Source organism: Thunnus maccoyii, chromosome 21, assembly GCF_910596095.1.
Source record: "Thunnus maccoyii chromosome 21, fThuMac1.1, whole genome shotgun sequence".
NCBI classification, from domain to species: domain Eukaryota; kingdom Metazoa; phylum Chordata; class Actinopteri; order Scombriformes; family Scombridae; genus Thunnus; species Thunnus maccoyii.
Genome location: NC_056553.1, coordinates 7,643,898 through 7,670,351, shown reverse-complemented (window position 1 = coordinate 7,670,351; position 26,454 = coordinate 7,643,898). Strand labels below are relative to the sequence as shown.

Sequence of the window (26,454 nt, the reverse complement as noted above, 5' to 3'; positions counted from 1 at the left end):
ACCAAATTTTATATTATTTCATAAATATTCAATAAATTTTAATCTTTCAAGCTCGTCTCTTTAATTCAATCATTATATTTACGTGAACTTTAACACTTTCACCTTTATCTGCCTGTTTGTCAATGTCATTCTGCTATAGGTCATGTTCATTTCTTACCAGTGCAAGGTCATTGATTCTGATTATCATCGTTATGATGATGGACCAAAGCATACAGTATTCTGGCATCTCCCATAAATGTTAAACTGGGGGCATGTATGACTCGTGTGGACATTGTTCTCCTATGGGATATTGCCACCACAAGAAAAGACATGTAAATGGAAACAGATGCAGTAATCTATTACATTAGTGTTTACACCAATGTTTTATTACTAAAGTAAAATTACAATCACAATTAAGCAATGCCTCCTCAGTTAAGAAATTATTTGACTATATGACTATTCTGAGTTGTTTTTACAATACAAATGTTTGGTACCATAAAACAAGCTGCCAATTTCTCTATAAGGGTTAAGGATAGTTTATTTACAAATGCTCTTTCAGGTAGATGAGACAGCTGTAATTTTATGGCGGCATGAGTGTCAAGACTACCAAATTGGCACAGTCATTTCAGTATCATATTTGCTTGTGTGGTCATTCTGCCTTAAATCAAATATACTTCAGTCAATAATACAAAAACAAATATTTACAGCTTCAATATATATATACATATATTGTATATAAACCTAAAAAGTTTCTATGTACATCTATACATTATACTACACATCTCTTGACCACAGAGGTGGTATGCACAGATGCTCTGTTAGTCCCAATAATACACACAACATAATAACAACAAAAATGTGTAAAAATGTAGTCACCACAGTGTAAATATAATTACAATGGAGTTTAATACACTTAAGTTATGTAAGGCTTTTGATACACACAATACCTGTCAGTATTCTTCTCAGAGGATTTGTTGATATTATAAAATGATAAAATAACACCAGCCCTATCCTTAAATCCCATCTTATTCAGTGATTTAATGAGCTGTTCTGCTATGATTAAGCATATTTTAGGTAAAAATGCAGGCTAACTAATAACAGTTGACTCTTAACATACCCAGAAAATGTAACCATAGCACACTGATGATCACAGTTATTGTATAGATCTTGCACAGATAACTTGTCAGTAACATAAATATACACATTACAATATAAATAAAAAAAACACTACCACACTGTAATAAGAAATATATGACTGAGCCATGAATTCAGAGATAATATAACTAGAAAATATGATTGTAATATAAAAAAATATTGAAGAACATTCTTCTAAAAATTTCAACCAATTTGTCTGCTATAAGAACAATACCACTGCAGTGCAACAGGTGCAGTCCCTGTGTAAAAACTAAAGTTGATGCAATCACAAAGCTTTTCATACTCATCATTCAAAGTATTCTTTGATGTATCAACATGAAATTATCCATCATTCATTACACAAGTTGCCAAAGTGGCCAGTGTACAGTTGGGGTCCAATATTCTCACCAAAGGCACATTCACACCTGTCTCTTGGAAAATCTTGTTCTGCAGAGTCATGGCCAACATTGAATCAATCCCCAGTGCACACAGAGCAGCATCATCATCCAGGTCATCTACACTAACATTGCTTATGTCACTGACAATTGTTCTCACACTTTCATGCATCGAAGACAAAGGCTGAACCCTGGGTCCATTGCTTATATCATCTTTTAGCTCAGTTTCCACCAAAACTGACAGTCGTTCTCTGAGAGACGCGTTTTGTGAAAGAACATGAACATTAAGATTCTTGAAGTTGAACTTGCATATGACTTGCTGAGGTCTGTTCATCAGAAGACACATTTTGAGTGCCTCATGAACCTCACACACATCCATTATCATCATTCCTTTTGCCTCCAGGAACTTTTGGAAATGGCGTTTGTTCAACAGGAGACCAAGGTTCAAAGGACCCCAGTTGATGGACTGTCCAGCAAGTCCAAGGTTTCTCCGATAATGACAGAATGTGTCAAGGAATGAATTGGCTGCTGCATAGTTACATTGTGAGGCATTGCCAATGAATGAAGAGATGGAAGAGTAGCACACAAAGAAATCGAGTTTCTTGTGAAGTGTTGCATAGTGAAGGTTTAGAGCCCCACTTACTTTGGGCTGCAGAACCTTTCGGAAGAGAGTCTGATCAAGGGTTTCAATCAATGCATCATGTAATACTGCAGCACTGTGAAACACTCCTTTGATTGAACAAGAAGAGAATCTCTTTTCAATCTTTGAAATTGCCTTCACCACCTGCATCGACACAGAAACATCACATTGGACATTCATGATAGCAACCCCGTATCTTTTCTGGAGGAGTTCCATTTCAAATTGCATTTCTTCTGTCAGAATACTTCTGGACAGCGTTGCAATACAATCTCCACCCATACTGGCAATGAACTTTACTGTCTCAAGTCCCAAACCTGTGAGCCCTCCAGTTACAATATAAACACAGTTTTTTTTAAAGAGTTGTCCAGGCCTGGTGAGCAAAGGGATATCAGACACTGGACAATCAGATTCTGTGTGTTCTAAAACCACTTGCTGCACTGTCTTTGTGGTAAAGTAGGACTCAGCATCTGCATCAGTGTGCGGTCCTACTGTGCTTGATATTTGAAATGTCTCCCTTTTCAGAGGCAGAGATACTGTATCAAAGCCTAATGATAGAAGCCAGTTAAAGACATTCCTGTTTTGTGTTTGTAGATTGGGTCTCTGAAGAACATTAGCCACATCAAGTTTATGTACATGCACAAGGTCACTCTTGGATGCAAACATATTTGCTGAGAATGAGCACGACATGTGAGTACTATACACAAAAATAACATGTCTCTCATGGCCACCACTGTCATGTACTTCCTGCCAAGACTGATCAAATGGAGGCAGAACAACAAGTGTGTGGCATGAATCAAAATTTAGAGGTTCTCTTCTGAAATGAGGCAGGCAGGACACATTCCATCCAGACCTGTTTGCTGTCACAGCCAAAACTTTCAATAGAGCAGAGGCTGAGTTTGATGTGATAATAGCCATTTTTTTGTGTTGCGGTTTTACTACAAGCAGTATTCTCTTCAGGATCTCCCATGCCAGTATGAAGTAAGACATACATGGAGTCTCTTTAAGGAATGGGAGTCTCTTTGCGCTGTGACACACAGCTTCAGGAATTATAATCTTCGCAGTGGCAGCCACTGGATAACATGAAGCAATATGGTCTCCCACTCTTAGATTATGAACATTTTTCCCAACAGCTGTGACAATACCACTGAAATCTACAGCCAGAATCTTGTGATTGTGTGATGTATGCTTGTTCCAATACAACGTCTTGCCGAAATTCAAATATGAAAGGGTGACAGGGAAGTAATCAGATGAATGCACACATACATTGGTTAACTGAACCTCAACTGATTTCTCCAGGACAGGATTGTCCTTTGTGTCAGAGGGGATGGCAGACAAGCTTGTCATTCTGTATGGATTAGTAGTCTGCAGGACAAAGTTCCTCAGATACACTGAGTGCATATCATCCTTGGATGAAACCCTGTCCTTTATGGGGGTCCGTTCTATTCTTGTTGCTGATGTTTGCCCTTTGCTGACCATGACCTCTTGTTGTTTGCAGGTGTTAATTACACGAACCAGTGTCTGAATGTCTTCACCGGTTACAGAAGCAAGGTCAATTAGCTGAAAAGAGAGACCCACCATCTCTGCTGCACAAGCCCTTGTCATACCAGACAGCACAAAACCAGGACTGATATGGTTCACAGTCATTTCTGTCGATCTATAGGTTATGACACGGACAGTGCAAGAGCGTTTGCTCTCTTTCAAGGCTAAAACAACCTGTCGAAATAGCTCACAGCAAGTCACCAAGCATTCCAGTGTCTTCTCAGATGATAAGTGACTGATGTCGTCTACAGCCCAAATGAAGAGAACTTCCTCCAAATCCACATTAGTGTTAAGAGACTGAAACACTAAATCTCGAAGTTGGTTTGACATCCAATGCTCTCTACTCTCCACAGTGGTTGACTCTGGGTGCATGTATGGTCTAAGTGCTTTAGCAACGCCCAGTTTGTCTTCAAAAACTAATGCCTTTATTTTCCAATTGAAATCTGTCTTTTGAGGGATTGCAATTATTTCATTGTGGAAGAACACTGAATGAGGAACATTTGAGCAACTGCTCAAAAATGTGATCCTGACCCCCTTAAGTTCCACCAATACTTTTCCCTCTGTGGTGGAAAAGCAACCACATACATCAAGGAAATCTGGAGTTTCTTGAGTGGCTCGTAAGTACATGACCATTTCCTCATGTAGTGGTCCTGAAATGGTGACACTGCCAATAGCTGAGGGGAATCCCTGCTTTGCTGTTAGCTGTCCGATAGCTATTACTGCAGTCATTTGCAGGAAATAGTCCAGTAACACAGGGTGGACAAAAAAGTCGTGAAGATGTTTTAGAAGTTCTCTGGGTACCTTAATTGTTGTCATAGCCTCCTTGAATTCATCTCCAAAATTCACATCATCAAGCTGTTTGAAGACAGAGCCATACTCGAATCCTGCTTGAGAAAGAATGGAGTAAATCTCTTTTCTCCTCATTATCAATTTGCACCTTTGGGAGATCATGTCAAGACAAATGGTTGGTTCCTCTAACAACGGTTGTCCCTCTGTACACTTATAGGTGCCAGAGGCATGTGTGGCCACAGAGGACTGTATTTTGAATGAAGCTTCATTTTCAAGTGTCACTTTCAACTGATGACAGTTGGGGCTGAGTGTACACAGACTCTGAAATGTTACACTAAGCTGGAGCAAGGAGACAGGCTTCTTTGGCTGTAAACTTGCCATCACTGAGGCATAAGCTAGTTCGACATAGAGCGTGCCTGGCACAATGGAAACACCATTGTTTTTATGCTCCCAAAGATACGGTACAGTCTCTGATGAGAGGTTGCACACATACTCTTTGTTTTCCCCCTTTATTTTGGATATGAACATATGGGGAGAAAAAGTAGATGATTCATCACCTTTTCTCACAGCTTCAAAACACAATTCTTTCTTTGTGATGTCAAACTGATAGACTGGAAGAGCTGTGGGCAATGTCTTGGAACCCCTGTAGAGCTCATGCCAGTGCACACTGATGCCCAGTTCAAATAGTTTTGCCACTGTAGACATAATTGTTTCATATTCTTTCTCTGGCTGGACAGAAGAAAGAACTATGGCATCATTTCCCACAGTCTCATGTATGTTTCTTTGGAGAGCCCTGCGAGGTCCAATCTCCACAAAGACCACATTTCTTCTTGACTGCTTGTCTTTGGTGGCAGCACTCAGTGTTTGTTCAAATAAAACAGGTTCTCGGATGTTCTTTGCCCAGTACCTGCCGGTGCTAAAGTCACCATCCAAATACTTGTTGCCAGTCACCGTTGAAAAAAGTTTGCATGTCAGGTTGTTGACAACCAAACCATCTGTACTTCTCTCAATGTCATCTACTATAGGATCCATCATATGGCTATGATATGCTGCCGGAACATCTAAGACAAGGAGGAAGATATTTTGAGCTGTGAACATGATCTTTAGCCTTTCATGGAGGATGTCTATAGCATCTGCATCTCCTGACAGAGTGCACGACTGAGGGCTGTTGAAAGCAGCTACACAAATTTTCCCAGAGAGGACTCGAAGGATTTTTAATACCTTTTCTATAGCCACATTACCGACCACAAGCATTTTCCCTCCTGTGACCTTACTCTGAAGAGTACTGCGGTGGTACAGCACTTTAACAGCATCCTCAAGAGACAAGAGGCCAGAACAGTAGGCAGCAGCAACCTCGCCCACAGAGTGTCCGAGCACAGTATCAGGTTTGACACCCCAGTGCTTTAGGAGAGTGGCAATGCCAACCTGAATAGCAAAAAGAAGAGGCTGGACAACATCTGGCTTGCTGAAATCATCATTATCATAGTCACCAGCAAGCCATCGACTGATGCTGATACTTTTATGACACTGGAAAAGATTCTCAACTTCTCTGACTTTATCTCTGAAAACAGGAACCTCTCTCAAGAGCTGCTTGCACATACCCCTGTAGGCAACCCCATTTCCACAAAACACAAACACCACCTGGATATCTGACTTTGTTGGCTCAACTTTTGTTTTCAGTGCAGACATCAGCTTATGCTGTAGATTTGGGAGAGAAGATGTTAGGAAGGTCTTCCTATATTTGTGTTTGTTATGACTTCTTCCGCATGCCGAGGTGTACGACAGTGCCTGTAAGTCAACTGTGTGATCGCTGTGAAGTCTTTGGTGGGTGTCAGTGATGGATAGGATTAATGATTTCTCAGAGGCTGCAGATATTACAAAGAGTTTTGGACAGCATTTTGGGATATGTGTGGCAACTGTGGTCTGTCTGTACTGTCTTACAATCACATGTGCATTTGTGCCTCCAAACCCAAAGCTGTTGATCCCAGCTACCCTCTTTAATGATGCATTTGTCTTCCACCTTTCAGCTTTAGTCGGAATACTTATACTCAGAGTTTTTACATCTACACTGGAACTGTCTTCAGTGTAGAAAACTGATGGAACAATGGTCTCATGCTTCATCATTAAGAGTACCTTAATTAGTCCTGCCACTCCAGCAGCAGATTCTGTGTGTCCAATGTTACCCTTCACGGAGCCAATCCGCAGTGTTTCTGAACCAGGAGGTCTGCCTTTAGCAATGATGTTTGAGATGCTTCCTGCCTCTGTCAGGTCTCCAACTGGGGTTCCAGTACCATGGGCCTCTATGTACTGGACATTTGCAAGGTCACACTCTGAGTAGATTTGCCGCAGCAGCTCCTCTTGTTGAACCATGGAGGGCTTGGTGATTGGAGTAACAGAGTGTCCATCTTGGTTGACAGCTGTTTTGCTGATGATACCCCAAACTTTGTTGCAGTCTTGTATTGCCTTTGTATAAAAAGTCATACCATGAGCAAGCTAGGTATTAACACCATTGCATGCATGTATTTCATGATATAAAATGACTGTAAGAATGACAGTAATGTTCTCACCTTTTTCAGCGGCTTCAGGAGAACAACCCCGCAGCCCTCCCCTCTACCATAACCATCTGCTTTACTGGAAAAAGGTTTGCTGGTCCCCTCAGGTGAGATCATCTTAGCCTTACTGAGAGCAACAAACACTCTTGGCTCTATGATGCAGCTGACCCCTCCACATAGAGCCATCTCACAGTCTCCTAGTTTAGAAAGAAGTAATGGAATGAGGAATATTTAAACATCATGCAATAATTAACTTGCTTTTAGGCAAGTAGAACTACTTGCCTTGCTTTATAGCCTGACAGGCTAGATGTAGGGCCACCAAAGATGAGGAGCAGGCGCTGTCAATGGCAAAAGAGGGGCCAGTGAGATTAAAGCTGAAGGAAATTCTGTTGGCAGCAACACTCATGGCTGTTCCAGTGCCATTGTAATGAGTTATTGTGGTAAGGCTGTTACTGCGAAGCATCTCATAATCCCTGTTCATAAGACCTGTAACACAAAAATTTAAAGCAGTATAGATTACATTCTGTGCATTGTTTAATTGTGCTATGAACTTTTTAAGCAATATAGGGTAGCGGTCACCTATATAAACTCCAGTTCTGCTTCCACTGATGCACTCCATTGGTATCCCAGCATCTTCTAACGTCCTGTATGTACACTGAAGGAGAAGTTTCTGCTGAGGGTCCATGAAATCGGCCTCTGCTTCAGTAATGCTAAAAAACTTGTGATCAAACTCATTAAACCTAGAATATAGAAATAACAGGTCCATCATAGTGCAAACATCTATCAAGAGAGGAATTAATACTTTATGTGTCTTAATAGATATAATGCTTACCCATCTATAAGGGCAGCCTTGGTTGTCTGTATCTTTCCAGGTTTGCTATCATCAGGGTCATACCAGAGAGTTGTGTCAAACCTTTCTGCTGGAATATCTACAACACAGTTTTTTCCCTCCAACAGAACCCTCCAGAAATTGTCCAAACCCTCACCTAAAAGAAAATGGACCACATTAACTCTAATATCCTTAAATTAAGACAACTGGAAAAACATTAAAGCAGAGAAATTCAAAATCTTTATGTCAAAATTAAGTCATACCTCCAGGGAAATTGCATCCAATCCCAATTACAGCGATGTCATCCTCTGTGTCTTCCATTGTTGCTATGAAATGTTGCTCTGGGGACTGCTTTATTCTAAAAGCCAAAGTAAAATTTCAAACTTCTCCATAGTGAAGCTTAATGTTGAGTCCTGGGTGCTCTATTCAGTCAGAAGTGGTGCTACAGTACCCACACAACCCTTTATAAACATTGACCGGGTGTCAATGAAAAGGGCCAAGAGAACACAACAATGCCCTGGCTTGTTGCATCTCAGTTGGCTTCATCTGGAACTGAATACACTAATTGTAGGTTGAAATAATTAAAAGGAAGCAGTAAATAAGCTTCTGTTCTTGTCTGGAGATTGACAAAAGGAGTTGAGTTCTAGGTATCCCCTCTGGCAGATTTTAATGTCCTCTGCAACTGGTTTCTTTTGTAACCTTTGGCCACATTGGCTCTGAAAAAAATAGTATATTGTTTTTACTTCATACATGTTTCTAAACATGACATCATTACGGATATGACTGCATTAATCAGGTGTTCAATGTGATGAGGAACACAGAGAAAGACAAAGCTATTTTTTTCTATTTTTGAACACAAAAGTATGTCTGATTCAGTGTTTCTTGAAAATTGAAAGAAAACTATTGAAAAACAATGATAAAGCTGCTCTAATGAATATTTCTATATGAAAAATTGCTCAAATGAATGGTGTTGCATGTAGTGACAAACCCTTGGAGAATTATCACTTCATTGTGCGCCTCCACTCAGCTTTTCTGAACATTTTAGCGTCTTTGATTTTACTGTCACAGTTTTGCTGTTGTCATTCATCACTACTCTCATCAATGTTGTTTCCTGCAGCAAGCAGCACTTTTTAACAAAAAAGCACTGCTAAACCCACTGTTATCTGCCCAGCACCACACAGCAGATTAAGTCATTAGCTGGTGAACTTTATAGCACATTCAGCTGCTAACTTTAAGAGACAGATATGTTATTCAGGAGTTGGCAAATTATGACAAAAGTAACTGGACTAACTGGAAAGTGAGTATTGGACTGAACGTCCAGAAACACTTAAAAGAATGTCAGTGTTGCTCTGTGGCTACCAGGTGTATAGGCAAGTGTTTGCTAACACATTAGCTATATCGCCTTTATAAGGTGCCAATATGTCAATGTTATGTTTAGAGCTTGTTGGGCTTCCGCCAAGTGGCTAAAACTGTATTATCAATACAGGTTTAAAGTTCAGCTGTGTCATATTAAACACACTCATGAGTAAGAGTAACCTTTATTTGAGCTTCAAGAAGGCCTTTGTACAAAGGAACAAACAGAAGCACAAAGCCAATCCTTTAACACACTTACACTATATACACATTTCCCCTTATTTGTCTGTTACAGGTGAGCTTAGAATAGGACATGAGGGCCTATCACTAATTCAAGAAAAAGAGGACACACCTTTGGGCACTTAAATAAATAAGAACAAAACAAAATAGGTAGATAGATAGATGGTAGATGCAACTGAAATATTTCATATAGATAAAATAACTAATGAAGTTTTCGACACTGAACAGCATTATCACCTGTACCTTGCTATAACCACATGGTACATTCTAGATTGAGGTACTTTAAGGTCCTATGGTGTACACATTTTAAATGAAATATGTCAACAATGAAAAAGACAAATAAATGAACTCATCAGTCATCTTGTTTAACCATGATCTCTGTTGAATTAATTTGCCTTATAACGTTGCTAAGAAACCCAATATGACTCTGATGTATAAAACTACTACAGAAGTCATGACAATAAAGGACAACAAGCCCTTAATGAAACCTCAGATATCTTTGTGAACTGCAGTACAAAAATTAGTGGAGAAAAAATATTTATTGATATCCAATTAAACTTTGAAGTGCTTTAAAACTTGCTGTGAAACAAAAAGTCTTTCATATTAAATGAAAAGACAAATGAAAATTAAAAAATAAAAATGTATATAAGGGGTGAAACAATTTCAGTGTCATCTTCACATTGATAATAAGAGGGATACAAACAAATGAAATACAAGGCCTCCAAAAGGCCTGTGCTCAATTGCACGGCTTAATATATACATGATATAAGAGTCTAAAATGTCTCCTGAGGTATCTGTTGGTCCAGTGATTTTCCCTCCAACACCATCTGGATCTCTTTGGCATCCAGAGTTTCATATGTTAGCAGGGCATCAGCGAGCTTCTTGTGCTCCTTACTGTAAGTCTTCAGGAGACTTCTAGCACGCTCATATGAGTCCTAGATGGAAGAGAAAGATTGATGAATCAAAAGTTGAAAAAGCAGGAGATGTTTTAAATCTGTATAAATATATGTAAAAATCTTAAAAACTCACCTTCAGTAAAGCCCTGACTTCATTTTCGATGGCAGCTTGTGTCTCAGGGCTCTGTTTGGTTACGTCTCCGTAGGTCATGACACCGAGCTGCGGGAAAAACAGTGTTATGTTCACGGGTTGAATTAACAATAGACCTTTTCATGCATTAACTGCTTGTAACTACTGAGAGGACAGAGCTTTTCATTGTCTTGGGGGTAATAACTGTATGTCTTAATGGTAGTGGATTGCAGGTTTTCATTTAAACCAAACAATACATCAGTTACTGAACTTTAAGTGCAATATCTCCACACTGCATCAATCACTTTCACAACAGTAAAATGCCTATCTCTGGTTTACCTTTGCTGTTATTTTAATGCTTTTATACTTTCATGCACTTATTTGTAGTTATGTAATTAATTTACTTCATGTTTCTGAAACTTTCTTAATATATTAGCTAAGTATATTTTTGGTAGTTAAGATAGTTTAAATAGTTTATTCTGTAAGTACACTGTATGGGGGAAAACAGAATTTCATTTCAATATAAGCGAGAAAAGTACTGAGAATGACAATAAAGGAATATTGAATATTGAAATCAGCTTTTTAGTGTTTTGGTTGTAACAAAAACCTGAAATATCTTAGACTTACATGACTCGTAGTTAAAAACTAGATTAACCAGTGAAAATTACAAAACATACAAAGTACTGTACATTGACAAGAATGTGCTCACTTGCTCAGAATAAGAAATATTATGTCTATATTCAGAACTAATATTTACATGTACATTTACTTTTGTGCAAATGTTTTGTTTTATGCGCTGTAAACAAAGGTCTAGTGGGTTGAGTCTGAAAGTGTCTCCCTTCATTAACTCATGAGAAAGAGCCCTACCGCAACGTATACAGTAAAAGCCCAAGAACAGCACTGGCAAGTGCAAAGCTGTTTCTTCAGTGCAAGTGTGAAGGACAAAATGTTCCATCTTAAGCTACACAGATTAAAGTTTTACCTTATCACTCATGCCGAATCTGGTCACCATCATTTTTGCTATTTTGGTTGCGCCATCAAAGTCACTGGATGCTCCTAAAATGCAAAATACAAGAAGATTAAAACTGGTGACATTACAAGCAACCAAAGCTGTTTATATTATCACACATTCAGTATACTAAAATGTTTTACTGCTGTAGAGAAATAATGAAAAATTACAATTGTAAACATGTATGAAGACTTTGTGACAATGACAGGTGTCACTTGATAACAATGAAAATTATGTATTTATTCCCAAAGTACCCATCTTTAAAAAAATATTTAAACACCACAAAATAGCACAAATTTATTGTTGCAATCTTTCAGTACAGACGCTGCTTTGGTCAAGTATTTTATCCTCGACTGTCCTCTTAACTTCACACCTGTGGTGATGTGGTCATCTCCAAAGATGAGCTCCTCTGCTACTCGACCGCCCATACTGACATCCATCTGAGCCAGCAGCTGGGCTCTTGTCTCACTCCAACGGTCGTTCTCGGGGAGCATGGACACCTGGAGGAAAGAGACAAGTAGAATACTGATGAATTTAAGGACCTAGTTACAAAAAGAGACACTAACAGTACTGCTAGTAGTGTGAGATATCTTGCAAAGCCACAACAAATACTCACATGGCCAAGAGTTGGGCCTCTAGGCATGATAGTAGCCTTATTGATAGGCATTGCATCTTTGGTGTAAAAAGCGACGATAGCATGGCCGGACTCATGGTAGGCTGTGATGGTCTTGTTCTGCTTGTCGATTACGACACTCTTCCTCTCAGGTCCTGGAATGGAAATAATAAAATAGAAGCATTGTGATTAAAACTTAGCTCCCATTCATGTTATCTCTCGTTGGGTAATCTGTCTCACTGGATGTAGTGTGAGGTCTGCAGAGCAGATCTGAGCACTTTGTGTATTCACCCATGAGGATCTTGTCCTTAGCAAACTCCAGGTCCTTCATTGTGACCATCTCTTTCCCGTCCACTGCCGCCTTCAAGGCCGCCTGGTTGACCAGGTTCTCGAGCTCAGCCCCAGAGAAGCCAACTGTGCCCCGGGCAATGATCTCAGCTTCTACAGCTGTAGAGGAACAAACACAATAGAAAATGGCTTCTTAATAAAGGTGATCAGTGTTCAAGAGACAACAGTGTCCTTTACACAACAGGAAAACAAAGGTATTCTCTCAGGCTTTCTTTGTCGAAGGTTTCAACTGATAAAAGAGAGCTGCTGTTTCTGGAAAATGTGCAGGATTTTCTCACCAATATCACATAAGGAGGCAATTTTAAATTAATTATGCAGTAACAAAATTAAAGATCTGCTTTTTACTTTCATGATGGACACTGTGCACTGGAAAGGGCCTTACTGTAACACCCTCAACCCTCTTCCAAAATTAAAGGACTAGTTCAACAACTCTCATGTTTGTACAGTAAATATGCAGCCAGCAGCTTAGCACAAAGACTGGAAACAGGTGGAAATACAGAGTCAAGCTATTACCTTAAATGTATATGATGCAGTTTTTACAATTCAGTACACACACGTGACAAAGAAAACTTCAGTTGAAATTAGTTTTTGAAACTTTTGAGCACTTACCAGAGTCCACCTTAATTTTGGAGAGGTACCAGTTGAGAATTTCAGTGCGTCCTTTCACATCTGGGCGAGGGACGGTCACCTGCATGTCAAACCTCCCTGGCCTAACCAGAGCACTGAAAAGTAGTAGACAAGTAGTAGTAATTAATAGTCATAGTATGTGTATTTTTCACTTCTGTTAATGATAAAACTGTACTGCTCCAAATCCCAAACATCAAATGAAAATGAAGAACAGAGAAAATGTGACACCATTTTATCATTTTCATCCAATATAAGGAATTTTGAAGAGTGATATAATATGTTTTCAGATACTCTTGTGTTTTAATTTACTGTCAATGTAAAATTAGAAATTGATTAGAAGATTTTTTTTCATTACACAGCACATTTTTGGTAACTTCTCATATGTAAATGTGTATTCAGTATCACAGGCAGTAATATGCTGAAAATAGAACAAGGCCACGAGTATAAAAACAGCCTGTGGCATTTTTCAGGGGACAAAGGTTACAGAGTGGGAGGCAAAAAAAACTGCAACAGTTACATAGCCTATATATATAAACTGTGTGTACATACTGTATGACAGCATATGGACTTTGTTCTATGGATTGACCTTATTACAGTTTCACCTGCTGATATCCTTCAGCACATCAGATTTGTATTCAACAGTTTTTTTTCTTCAAATGAAGGTTCAAATTAAAGCCTATGTAAACAAAAGTATTTATCTGAAATGTAAACATACTTATCCAAAGCCTCAGCAAAGTTTGTAGCACCAATAACGATGACACCCTCGTTTGGTTTAAACCTGTAAAATACCAAAAGATTAGGAAATTAAGGTGGTGGACTACAAGATTTTTCATTCATACAGTGCAGTTTCAAATCTTATATTATTTCTAGGTGGAAATTAAAGAAAACTGACCCGTCCATTTCAGCCAGCAGCTGGTTGATGGTTTGTCTGGAGTAAGGATGCATAGGAGACTCAATTCTCTTTCCACCAACGCTGTCCAACTCATCGATGAAGATCACACAGGGGGCATTAGCTTTTGCCTCTTCTGCAAACCAGAGAAAAGACAAAGATTGTTGCTGTGTGGATGCATCCTGATCTGGTTACTCTTCACTGCAATAAAACAGTGAGGGAAGTTCAGAGAGATTCTTTGGCATGGCGCACGTTTTCTCACATTCAACAAACTTACTGAAAAGGTTCCTGATGCGGCTCGCGCCAACACCCACAAACATCTCATCAAACTCGGATCCAGAGGCGTAGTAGAAAGGCACATCAGCCTCCCCAGCCACGGCTCGAGCTAACAGAGTCTTTCCTGTGCCTGGCGGACCGACAAGGAGGATCCCTGAGAGGATAACAGGTAAAACAAACAAAGATAAAGTAACAGCATACTAAAAATCTAGCCTAAGACCCTTTGCCCAGTTTGTTACAGAGGGTAGTGTTAGGCTATTTTCATAAGAACAGAAAATTGAGAATAAAATGATAGTACCTTTAGGAAGCTTTCCACCCAGAACGGTAAACTTCTGGGGGTTCTTGAGAAATTCGACAACGTCTTGCAATTCATTTTTTGCCTCCTCTACTCCTTTGACGTGATCAAATGTCACATTCTTCATCTGGATGGGATCGACTGCTGAGTCAAGACCAGATGTGGTGCGGAACCTCACTGTGAAATCCAAAAAAACAACCAGTTCAACCACAGAAAACCAGAAAAACGTCACCAGTTTTTAATGTAGTCTCATGATTACACAGAATAAGACTGTTGATTACTACTGTATATGTTTACTGCAGCATATGTGTGTATAGGATGATCCATATATATGCTGCTTTTCCACAATTATCACTTGCAAATATTCGAATAGTTCCAGCACACAGGCTGAAAACATAAACAATTGAGTACTAAGCAGAAGAATAATCAGTCCAACTCTATATGCACAACATGCAATGATTGCAGATGTTAAAAAATATATATAACATCATATGCTTAAGCTGACAATAGGCTCCAATAGAGCACTCACTTTATAATATATGCTTGGAGACACTAACAAGCTTTGTTCTCTTTGTGTTGTGCATGTAGGGTTATGAGTTGATTTGCAAGTATAGGAGAGAATGAAAACTGAAACAAACCAGCATCAGAAAAGGAGCCTTTACCCGAGAGAAACGGGGTTCTTGACAGACCATAAATACCGATGAGAAGGAGGACCAACAGGATCAACCTGGTTCTCCTCAATGAGTCTGTCAAAACACAGCAGAGACAAATGTTAGTCATTGGTGTCTTCAACTGAATTCAACTCAACACTGCCACCCAAAGAAAACCTGGTGCAAGTGTTACACTGGATACCAGGGACTCCCTTGATTTTATGAGGGTCCTTTTCTTTGACAATTGACATCTAGATGATAAAAGTAAGTGAGCCACATGCCTTGTGTTCTCTGAGTAAAGGCCTGGGATCTCATGAATCCCTCAGTGAACCCCGTCTTGAAAGCCTCCTGGTGGTTTTCTGGAAGGTTTTTATTTTTCATCAATTGGTCCAGCGACTGTGCCTCTGGTCCCTTTTCCCTCAGGAGCAATCCCTGTGAGGAAAACAGAGAAAGTTAGTTGGTAAACTTCAAAATTCTGCCATTTCTGCTACTTTTTCCATCCTATTTGATTTTTGAAGCTCCAAATAATGGCTCAAAAAAACAAAAATTAGTCAAATTGCACATTGAACGTCAGAAAAAATAAAATTATTCCACTATTACTGACTGGGCATATGTCCACCTTTTATGTATTTATGCAGTGTCAGTGAAATTGAGCTTGATGCTATAGTTGAAGAAAGGACCAAATCAAACAATAAACCAATATTTCAACTGCCGGATAGAAAGCCAGTATGTCTACTTGAAAGCAGTGCAGCAGACACATTACACTTTCCATTAGAGAGAATGTTAAAAACTGCTGAAACTGGGCAGTAAAATGCTGACCTTCATGAAGGCTGGTGTGTAAGCCTCAGACTCCACTGGACCATCATAACCGGGTGCTGCTCTCCTGGTCTTTGATCTAAGTGTCTTGAAACCCCGACTTTGGACCCATACTAAAGAGAACAAACACATGAAAAACAAAAATACATGAAAAATTACCCTGAATTTCAGGCCCTCCACCCACATTGAATGTCAGTTTCTTACCAGGTGAGAATTGAAGCTCTGAGCAAACTTCTTTTAGAGGACTGTGATATTGTCTATGGAATATTGGTGAGCCGAAAACCCCCAACCTTCTGTGTGAGAACCCTGTGAGACAGATTGAACAAATGAAAATACTTAGTTTGTTTCACTTTTGATATAACGTGGACAAACGTGTAGCAGCAACAGCAGCTTTTAATAATGTAAGCGACAGGAAATGTCCTTATAAAAAAACAACAGTCTTTTCTTTCAGCTCTTTTTGCCTGAGCTGCTCACCATGCTTGTTGTGAAAGAAGCTGTCTGCAGAAAGGTGACTCGTCTTCCATGTCGAAGGAACGGCAGGAGGTTCTTCTGGTCCAAGTGTCGGCAGTAACCTGCTGACCAGCTCATCCAACTGACTCACTCTGATATCTGACAGGCCCAGGTCCCGCAGGCTCACACTGGGCTATTGAGAAAGGACAGCACAGGGAGATATATCTATATCTTGTATGATAATTCTTATGGTATTAATAACCTACAAGTGGCTGCTCTTCATGGAACTTTTTCCAAACTTTGTTAGACTCTTTCAGAAATAGAAATGGACAGATAAGACTGCACAGATCTGCCTCGGGTGCTTTGGGATGGACATATAAGTATAAATATTTATGAAGATCACACTTGACGGTTACTGGTGGATTTGACAAAAAATACCTGCATCCTTTGTCTAGTTTACAATGTCTGCAGGAAAACAGTGTCTATTGCATATTTTAACTTTAGTTCATCCAAGACAGATTTGTGTAGCTTGACATTTAACCACACTTGGAAAAGAAATAGAGCCAAGAATGTATTGCTAAAGATCTATTATTTACTATAGCAATGATTTTTTAAAATTATGTTTTATTTGGTATTAAAAACACATTACAATATATTAATTATGTGTAGAGCTGCAACTAATGATTATATTCATTATCAATTAATCAGTTGATTATGTCTCAATTAATCAAAAAATGAAAACAGGTCAATCACTGTTTCCCACAGTCCAAGGTGACACGTTCAAATGTCTTGCTTTGTCTCAAACAACAGTCCACAACCCAAACATATTCAGTTTATTGTCATAGAGGACTAAAGACACCAGAAAATATTCATGTTTGAGTAGCTGGAATCAAAGAATTTAGATATTTATCTTTAAAAAAAAAAACAAACTCAAAATAATTAATCCATTATCAAAATAGTTGACAATGACAATTAATAGTTGGAAACTAATTGATTAATCGTTGCAGCCCTAATAATGTGTATGTGAAGACATCCAAGTTTAAAACAATGTACATTGCTAATTATCATAATATGTTCATTAGGATCACTGTGCTTTATCATCAATTAACCACTGAAGTCAATCATGTATTCATGATGTTCGTCTCACCTCTTTTAGAAATGTACTGTGCTCTGGAGTGAAGTCTTTATGCAAGGTCTGGACTGACGCCGTGGCTGTGTTCTTCAGAGAGTGGAGGGCATTGATGAGCTGGCTGAGGGGCACTATCATCTGGCAGAGACAGGAGACAGATGGTGAAAAACAGTGTTTTAAAATGTGCTGAGATGTATAATCATGTTTTTTATAGCATAACACAACACCCACATGTCTGAGGTTTTAGCTAAATGGTCCAGACAGTGGAGTAGCACTGTTATGTCACAGTTATTCACACCGCTCTCCGGCACACAGATGGTATGGGCCACATATGTCAGATGAATGAGAGTTGTGTAACCTCAAGTCTTTGAAGATTAAGTTAGCGCCCTTCAACTTACTTTAAACCTCGCTTTTACCAACACATATCATATGATGAAATCATGACCGAAAGAGCACGTACACAAAGCTCACCGGGGAGTCCCCTCTTTATAATAGCTTATCACGACAATGTGACGTATGCATAGGCTGATTATGAAGCGATCTAACATTGGCTCGTTAGTGCTAACATTAGCCGAGCACTGTTTGTCATTGACGGCGAAGAAATACTAAAACACACAGTCAGACACAGTGGCTTACTGTTATAACTGTCATTAACAGTCGTTCCTAGGCGACGTTGACAATTTCGCTACGTTGTAAGACACATAAGTTGCGCGAGAGAAGCGCACATTAGCTGGCTTGGTCAGAAAAGCTGCTACCCAGTCGGCTTACCTGTTGGGGCTGAAGCGACGTCGACAGTGAAAACATGTTTTCCAAGTGATTATTAAAAAATATAAAGATTTGGAAGGTGGATGTGTGAGGACGGGCCCTCTGTGTAACGTGAATGAGCCTGTTGTCCCGGAGCCGTGTCCTTTTGTTTTCCTTGTTACACAACTTTCAGCAGCTTAGCTAACATCGCCAAATGGATTCTCCGGCATCCGAGGTCAAGTCAGTGGACTACAAAATGACGTCACATCGAATCACTACCGGCTACCGTTTGCATCGTTATGTCACTCGTGGAACTCAAACCCAACGTTTACTAAAAATCGGATTTAAAAGGCTTAAAGTGTGAAAATCAAACATGAAACTGAATTTATATTTGATCATCATGCGCTTTAAGAGGGAAATATGTTTGACTGTTATTACATAATTTATACACTTATGTACCATGCCTGCCCCTTACTGCCGAATTAAAAATAAAACATTTAAGACGATGAGGTGACTACATTCGCTTTATATTTTCAAGTATTGGTAATATGTTTGACAATTTTACATAAAATATCAATAACTAACGCTTCATTGCAGCACATTTCAAGCGCTCTTCGTGCTTCGCATACAGGCAGTTACGTGAACAACTAAAACAGAGGTTAGAGGACCCCGCGAAATAGCAGTGGATTCAAATTTTCAAAACAAACCGAAGATTGTTGTTCTGTCATGCAGGAGTGTAATTATAGCTAGCTGGCTGTTACTGATCTGACACAACGTAATTCCTCTTTTGAAAACAGTGACAACATGGACGAAGAAGAAAAGCACAAATGCAGCTCAAATGATAAATCTGTAGATGTTCCTAAACCGCCTTCAATAGAGGATTTCATCATTTTGAAGCCCATCAGCCGCGGAGCATTTGGTAAAGTCTACCTTGCGCGGAAGAAGTGTAATGCCCGGTTATATGCCATTAAGGTGAGTCAGTTTGGTGTCTCACAACATTAAAACCGGGACTGAGACTCTAGCTTAGTTTAAAACACTGTTTTTTTCCGTTCTCCAGGTAATGAAGAAAGCAGAGATGGTTGATAAAAACATGACGGGACAAATGAAGGCAGAGAGGGATGCACTGGCTTTGAGCAAAAGCCCCTTCGTGGTTCACCTGTTTTACTCCCTTCAGACAGCCTCTAAGATCTTTCTGGTAACACTAATAGCAAAAGAAAAAACACTCGCACGAAGTACATTTACAATAAGCCACTTTGTGATGTTATTACTTGTACAGCTGTGGCTGAATCTTCATTTTCATGTTTCTTACAGGTGATGGAATACCTCAACGGCGGAGATGTGAAATCTCTTCTCCACATTTATGGGTATTTTGACCAGGATATGGCTGTCAAATTTATCTCAGAGGTTGCACTGGCTTTAGACTACCTACACCGTCATGGTATAATCCACAGGTACTTTGATACTAAATTCATTTGAGGTGATTGTTAAATGTGAGTCATGCTGAGGGACTGATATTTGGGTGAGGATCTCTTTTTCAAGAGATGTGTACAAGAAAAAAAAACATGCAGTATAATAGTAAAGACATGCAAAACGGAAATTCAAACTAGAGATATATTTATGATCGACATTAGTTCCAAATTAAAGAAAAAACATATAAGTGGCTCTCAAAGTTTCTGAGTAGAGAGTTTTTAATTCTTGAAAAGGAATGAGAGATTAAATTCAAAGTTTAGTTTAACTGCAAGCTTGCAATTTGCAAGGAGCATAGTAATTAAAACCAGTTTTTCCATTTAGACGTGATCAGAAATCAGAGGGAACAAGTTTTTCCAGTACAATGAACAATACAACTCCTTTAAAGAGAACCTGTATAATTTATCTGACTTTTACTTTTTTTTAGGGACTTGAAACCGGACAACATGCTGATATCCAACGAGGGTCACATTAAATTAACAGACTTCGGCCTTTCCAAAGTCAAGCTTGATAGAGGTAAGTCCCATCAGCTTGACAAATCAACAAAGTGATCATAACCACCATTAATGTCAGTAATATCTTTATTTTCATCTTTTGTGGTTTCTATCAGAACTGAGTCTTATGGATATCCTTACTACCCCGTCCTTGGCCAAACCTAAAAAAGATTACTTCCGCACCCCGGGTCAAGTCCTCTCCTTAATCACCTCTCTTGGATTCGTGAGTGAATTTGTCTCATTTATCATGAAGAGATGTTCATTTTGCGTTTATAGTTTGTTTTGTATAATGACTTTTCCCCATTGTATCAAACATAGAATACACCTGCAGGAGAAGGTAAACGTCACTGCAGTGCATCTGCTGTGTCCAGTCCCATGTCCTGTGGCAAAATTAAACAGAAGAATAGCTCTCTTGGCTCTCCCTTGTTGACGAAAAAAGATGAGCTGCACTCTCTGGCTCGCCGCCCTTGGAAAATGGGTATGTCATAGATATCCAAGAGCTCTTGGCTTTTTAAAAAAAATTATTTATCCATTAACCCTGCAGAATGATTATGGAAGTACTTTTTAATAATTTGTGAAAAGCTGGCATGTAATATAGCTCATGGTGACATTTTTACATTAAAATATGTGTCAAATATATTCAATGTTTTGATTTATCTGCATTATCTCCATAGGACCAAACAACAGTGTGTTTAGTCCGCATAACTTGGCTAAAAATCTGACTCCCACACTGCTGAAGACCAGAAAGAGGTTTGAGACGATGAGTGCAGGAAGCACCACTGACACTGAAGGTGGCGTCAGTCCACTGTGGGAGTGTGATGAGGTGAGTGATTGTAAACCTATAAATGTATATATTTAGATCAGATGTTCTGATCAACTGTTTACCCTAAATCTTGATTTAAGTAATTTAATATAAAGTATTTCTGAATATAAAGTCCTGATCTAGTATTTGTATTGTCATTCATAATACAGTTCACAGTTTTGTAATGTTAGTGAAAACGTTTAGCCAAAGATATGTTTGGTATTTTAATAATTTGCTTTAAAAACCCTACAACATAGCTTTCCTTCATTAGTTTTCAATTATCTTAAACACAGAAAAAATTAAAACAGCGATTGATTGATTGATTGACTGATTGATTTGATTTATTGATTGGGACAGTGTGCAGTTTTAAACATTAAAGATGCGCTGCACTGGAATTAGCTCAAAGCTAATTTGCATCCGTAGTCCCCCACAATCAAAACATACAACAGCATAACAACAAACAGTACAAAGCAAAAAAAAAACCCCACAGAACACACCATACAAAATACAAAGCTACACACAACAGCACATCACATACACCCACAATGTCAATTAGTTTGCAGAGTGCAGAGATCATTAACAAAAAGTTACACTTCAAAGAATAACATTTAAATCGCAGTTTCAAAGTTGTTTCTTGCCATATTCGTTGAGTTGAAATTAGTTGCTGCTACCGCTTTGTGAAACACTAGTGGTGACAATAATTTCCTTATTTTCTTTCTTCTTCAGAAAGAAAATGAACATACTAATGAACAGAAGGGGAGAGCACACTCTGAGTCCAAAGTGCCTGAACAGGACCGTGTCCCAACAACACCGGGCCCCTTTGGGTCCTCTAAGGCCAGCAGCAAAAAGTCAACTCCAGACCATCTTGCAGAGAAGAAGCCTCAAACCAACAAACCAGAGTCCACACCTCCGGATGATAGAGATGATCAAACTGCAGTTCCCTCATCTGTGAAAAGAACATTTTCAGATCTAGAAAGAAGTCCAGAGCCATCGCACTTCCCAGCAAAGAAGAGCACTGCAGACTATAAAAGATGCTATGAGATACCAGAGAAGACTACAAGGTTTCACACGGGCCTGACTGGAGCATTTTCCAACATCCAAATGGGTGACTTCATGGCCTCCACTGAGGGAATCGGGTTAGATCAAGACCGGGGCCCAAAGCGCTCCAGTCCCATCGCTGTGGCCAAGAGTCTCTTCTGTGAACTGGAAGAGCCGACAGAGGACACGTTTGAAGACGGAGCCAAAGATTTGTCACATTCAAGCTTCACGTCACCGCTTGCTGGGAACAGCGACATTTGCAGGAGCTTGAGCCTCGACTCCGATGAGTCTGCGCACGAAACGTCTCTCACTATCGACAGCCACGCGTCTCTGAAGCCAAGCAAGTGTTCCAGAAACAGACATTTAGATTCATTTGAGGAGCAAGAGGAGAACAAAGACTCATTCATGACCGAATCACTACCACGAACTCCCTCTGTCGTCGCTGCTGAAACACCCAAACTTGGTCATTTTGGCTTGAGAGGTGAATCTAAGTCTTCCTTTCTCAACCAGCACTCTGATCTGGCCTTCGGCGTGGCACAATCCCCCTCGTTCCTCAAACCAAGAAACGTTGTCGCTTTCCGCAGCTACTGTAGCTCCATCAACCGATCCAACATGTCGGGGGTGTCGCGATGTAGCATCGGGTCTATGGAGGCTATGGATGTGTCCGCAGTAGGCTCTTATCTCTCTGGGTCGGGTATTGCAACACCAGTGCAGAAAAGATCCAACTCCAACAGCTCTCTCTATCAGGTACAAAGTTACAGTTTGAGTTTTATTGCTTTTCTTAAACAGAGTCACAGTTTTGAGGGAAACTGGTTTTTGCATTAGCTGTTGTAGAATTTCTCAAAGCAGTCGAACCACCATTGATTTTTGTGTGGTTTCTGTCTGTGTGAAAAATATGTAAATAAAAATAAAGTAGTCGAACTGCATGTCATGTAGTTTTTGAAAACGTTTTCATGAATTCATCATCTTCATCAGTGCAAAGAAAATTAAAGAGCAAAAAGTTTGATGATTAATTGATTGTTTTTTAAGTTTTAAGTCTTTTAAAACAAAAATACAAAAGAAAAAAGTTGATCCGATGTAGATTTTTGCCATTTTTAGGAAAGTTCTTTTGAATTTTGGACTGTTGGTTGGACAAACTCAGACATTTAAATAAGTCAACTTCTGATGTTTTAGGCAGACAAAGTGTCAACCATCTATCAGAGTCATTTAACCATTTTATCTCACATTTCCTTTGTTTCCTCCTCCATCAGACTCCTCAGCCCATGTCGACCTCTCATACCCCTTTCAGGACACCGAAGAGTGTCCGAAGAGGCGCGTTGCCTGTTGAGGGTGCACCCATTCTAGGAACCCCGGACTATTTGGCTCCAGAGCTTCTTTTGGGAAAACCACATGGTAAGAGAGGAACATTCAAGAGAGACAGCCAAACACTGTTTTTTGGTTGTTTTTTTTTTGGTATCAACATGGGACACTTGACATTGTAGCCCTTGTGACAGACATTCTCTTTGAGTTTCAGGAAGTGGTCCTTGTGGTAAGTTTATAACGATATCGCTGATTTTTGCAAGCGAGCTCGCATGTTCACCCAGCCTGCTAATACCCTAGAGGAAATGAGCTGATTTTCCCTCCATTCCCCCTATCCCCACTGTTTCTGTTCCTACCCTTTTGAATTGGTGAACAAACTGTGGGCCTGATCAGAGTTAAGGGGATGGCGGTTTAAGTGGTGTGATTACAAAGGTTTATAAAAAAAAAAAGGCCATTTAGGTCTTCTAACATTGAGCTAACACCATTGTTTGGGAATCAGAGTTGTTGAGGCTGAAATGCTTGTAAGTGGGCAAAATGGGATTTTTCTGCTCTTAAAACCTGCAGGTTGGGGGTAATCTTGGCACATAGCCAACGTGTTGTGAAACTGACTTTATTTGTGACATTTAGCACCTGATATGCAAAATGTCATCTAATAATAACCTGTTGATTGAACATGCTATTACTTATTCAAATGTTAACGGCTGAGGCCAATATTTCCTACCATTTTTGTAGCATGACTGCTGCTATTTGAATTCATGAGCAGTCAGTCAATGACATGTATATTTAACCTATTCATCTGCTGTCAAGTTTATTTTTAATTTGATATTTAGGATCATTTTGGTTTTACATGATTGCAGTAATTAGGAAGCAATATTACTTTTTTAAAACTATAATTCTAGACACATATATCAAGGTTCATGTGCGCTCAATGTAACATTTTAATTGGATTTGCAAAAAGACAGTTTGATTGATAATGAAAATGGCCACAGTGGTTAACTGTTTATTGGCTGAATATAAGGGTTTCTTGTATTAATATCCCATCAAAGTGCAGTAAAGTACAGTCCTAATCTTTGTCTTTAGCTGTTGTGAATGAAATGTGAGGAATGTGAAACCCTTCATCCTGTAACTTAATCCAACTTTAGTCGCTGCTTCTTGCTCAGTCACCGCAATACAAGTAGTGCACCCTCTAACAGGAAGCAGCGTTCAAGGCCAGCAGCCTGATTTACTTTTCTTTGCCCCCCATCCAGACTGCATGGTGGATTGGTGGGCGCTAGGTGTGTGTCTTTTCGAGTTCCTCACAGGTGTTCCGCCTTTCAATGACGAGACGCCTCAACTGGTCTTCCAGAATATTCTCAACAGAGGTGAGTTTGGTTTGGTACAAGCATCACGATTCAAACATCAACCGCAAAATATTCAATTTTGGTTTGAGAAATCAATTAACACTTTTAATGTCATCTCACCATCACATATTTTAGATATCCCCTGGCCTGAGGGAGACGAGGAACTGTCTGACAATTCGAGGAATGCCATTGAAATCCTGCTGACGATGGACATGACAAAACGGGCTGGTCTAAAGGGTGAGGACTGCTTTTCTATTGTTTTTTAATTTAAAACACCGATTAGGTCATCAGAACATCATTAAATTCATGAACTTTACCTGATGAAGGACCAAAAAGTCATTAATAAAGTGACTTCAGTCTTTTGATCCAACACACCTGTCAACAACTTAATCAAAGCTTTTAAACTTTTTTTTATTATTTGAATTATTATCAGTTAACAAACCTACTTAGATGGTCAAAAAAAGCTGTGATCAAGGAGTTAAATCCAGCATTGCAGCACTGAACAACTTTAATTTGGGATAAATGTAATATTGTCCTTACATTTACTCAAAATGGGTATTGAATCTAATTGTTGGAATTGTCCAAATTAAATGGGAAAAGCATTTTGCTAATTTGTCTGAATATGTCTGAACATCCACCAGAACTGAAGAGCCACCCCCTGTTTGAAGGCTTGGACTGGGACAACCTGCAGAACCAGCCGATGCCTTTCGTACCTCAGCCAGAGGACGAAACCGACACCTCGTACTTTGACGCAAGAAACAACGCTCAGCACATTGCCGTGTCCGGCTTCAGTCTGTAGAGCTTTAGTGCAAATATGAGAGGTGTGTGTATATATTATACAGAAGGTCTGTCACACTTTGAAGAAGTTTATTAAAGGAACACTCAGGACATTTTGGTCTGTTGAAGTGAGAAAGTTGTTCATGAATCACTGGCTTTCGTCGTTAAAAACTGTAAAAATCAGACCCGTTTCTGCACTGTAGTAAAGTTTTTATTCATTTAGGGTCGTATTATTGAAGAAATCATTTTACATATGTGCAATCACCGGTCATAAAAGCCTTAAAATAGCTGAATGCTCAGTTTGTAGAGTATAAAATGTAGAAAGTCTCTAAATGTATTTTATGCCTTAGTAAGTATTAACATATGCAGCAGTTAAAGGTCTTATATTTGGTTCTTTTATTAGCAAAATACTACTTTGCTACTGGTTTTTCTTACAAGACTTTGATGTGTTGTTGTGGTTAAATTGATTAATTATGTATGAAAGTTCATTTAAATGTGGCACTTCCTGCCTGATGTTAACTGTCCGTGCCAATACGCTCCATCATTGCGATGTTCCCCTGCTGTTAGTAGACTGGGTGGGCGGGCCCCCTGAATTTCTCTCCGAGGGGGACGATACTGTTAAAGAAAACATGATAATATATTCACGAATAATGTATTTTATATGTAAATCTTGTTAATAACATTTAGTTGTCTTTTTAAGACAGGAGCAGGTACTTTTGTAATTGTTTTCCTGCTTTTATGTCATTATTTGTTTGTCATTTTGATGTGATATCCTGATTGTTTTCTACACTACTTGGTTTTTAGATAAGTTCACTAGAGCTCCTCACTTCTTGTGAAATTTTATCTCGTTCACTCTAAGAAAAAATACAAATAAAATGTTTGTAACATGATGCACTTGCGCCCTTTTTCTGTATG

General features: G+C 39.2%; 3 protein-coding genes across 4 annotated transcripts; 1 reads left to right on the top strand and 2 right to left on the bottom strand.

The window, feature by feature from the left end:
* Positions 1–333: 333 nt before the first annotated feature.
* Positions 334–8,178, bottom strand: pks1 (polyketide synthase 1). The gene is made up of 6 exons (XM_042400151.1): positions 8,121–8,178; positions 7,861–8,014; positions 7,608–7,768; positions 7,311–7,514; positions 7,044–7,225; positions 334–6,939 (listed from the first exon to the last, which is right to left on the bottom strand). Exons 1-6 carry the CDS (start codon positions 8,176–8,178, stop codon positions 1,456–1,458), a joined length of 6,243 nt encoding a protein of 2,080 aa, XP_042256085.1. The 3' UTR covers positions 334–1,455.
* A 1,201-nt stretch (positions 8,179–9,379) lies between these two features.
* LOC121887872 (ATP-dependent zinc metalloprotease YME1L1-like) lies at positions 9,380–18,711 on the bottom strand. 2 transcript variants are annotated; one of them, XM_042398949.1, is made up of 18 exons: positions 18,347–18,711; positions 17,597–17,716; positions 16,474–16,642; positions 16,204–16,305; positions 16,003–16,112; positions 15,465–15,615; positions 15,172–15,279; positions 14,537–14,710; positions 14,240–14,392; positions 13,966–14,098; positions 13,789–13,851; positions 13,056–13,168; positions 12,390–12,545; positions 12,102–12,253; positions 11,859–11,985; positions 11,459–11,532; positions 10,480–10,566; positions 9,380–10,385 (listed from the first exon to the last, which is right to left on the bottom strand). In XM_042398949.1, exons 1-18 carry the CDS (start codon positions 18,380–18,382, stop codon positions 10,224–10,226), a joined length of 2,190 nt encoding a protein of 729 aa, XP_042254883.1. In that variant the 5' UTR covers positions 18,383–18,711; the 3' UTR covers positions 9,380–10,223. The 2 variants fall into 2 exon arrangements, with proteins under 2 accessions (XP_042254883.1, XP_042254885.1); XM_042398951.1 differs by having other exon boundaries at positions 15,196–15,279; positions 18,347–18,710.
* Positions 18,712–18,959: 248 nt separating this feature from the next.
* Positions 18,960–26,429, top strand: mastl (microtubule associated serine/threonine kinase-like). Its single transcript, XM_042398948.1, has 12 exons — positions 18,960–19,294; positions 19,380–19,517; positions 19,634–19,773; positions 20,217–20,305; positions 20,400–20,506; positions 20,602–20,761; positions 20,958–21,106; positions 21,812–22,870; positions 23,374–23,515; positions 24,670–24,783; positions 24,898–24,999; positions 25,404–26,429. The coding sequence occupies exons 1-12, from the start codon at positions 19,127–19,129 to the stop codon at positions 25,559–25,561; spliced, it is 2,526 nt and encodes an 841-aa protein (XP_042254882.1). The 5' UTR covers positions 18,960–19,126; the 3' UTR covers positions 25,562–26,429.
* Positions 26,430–26,454: the final 25 nt, after the last annotated feature.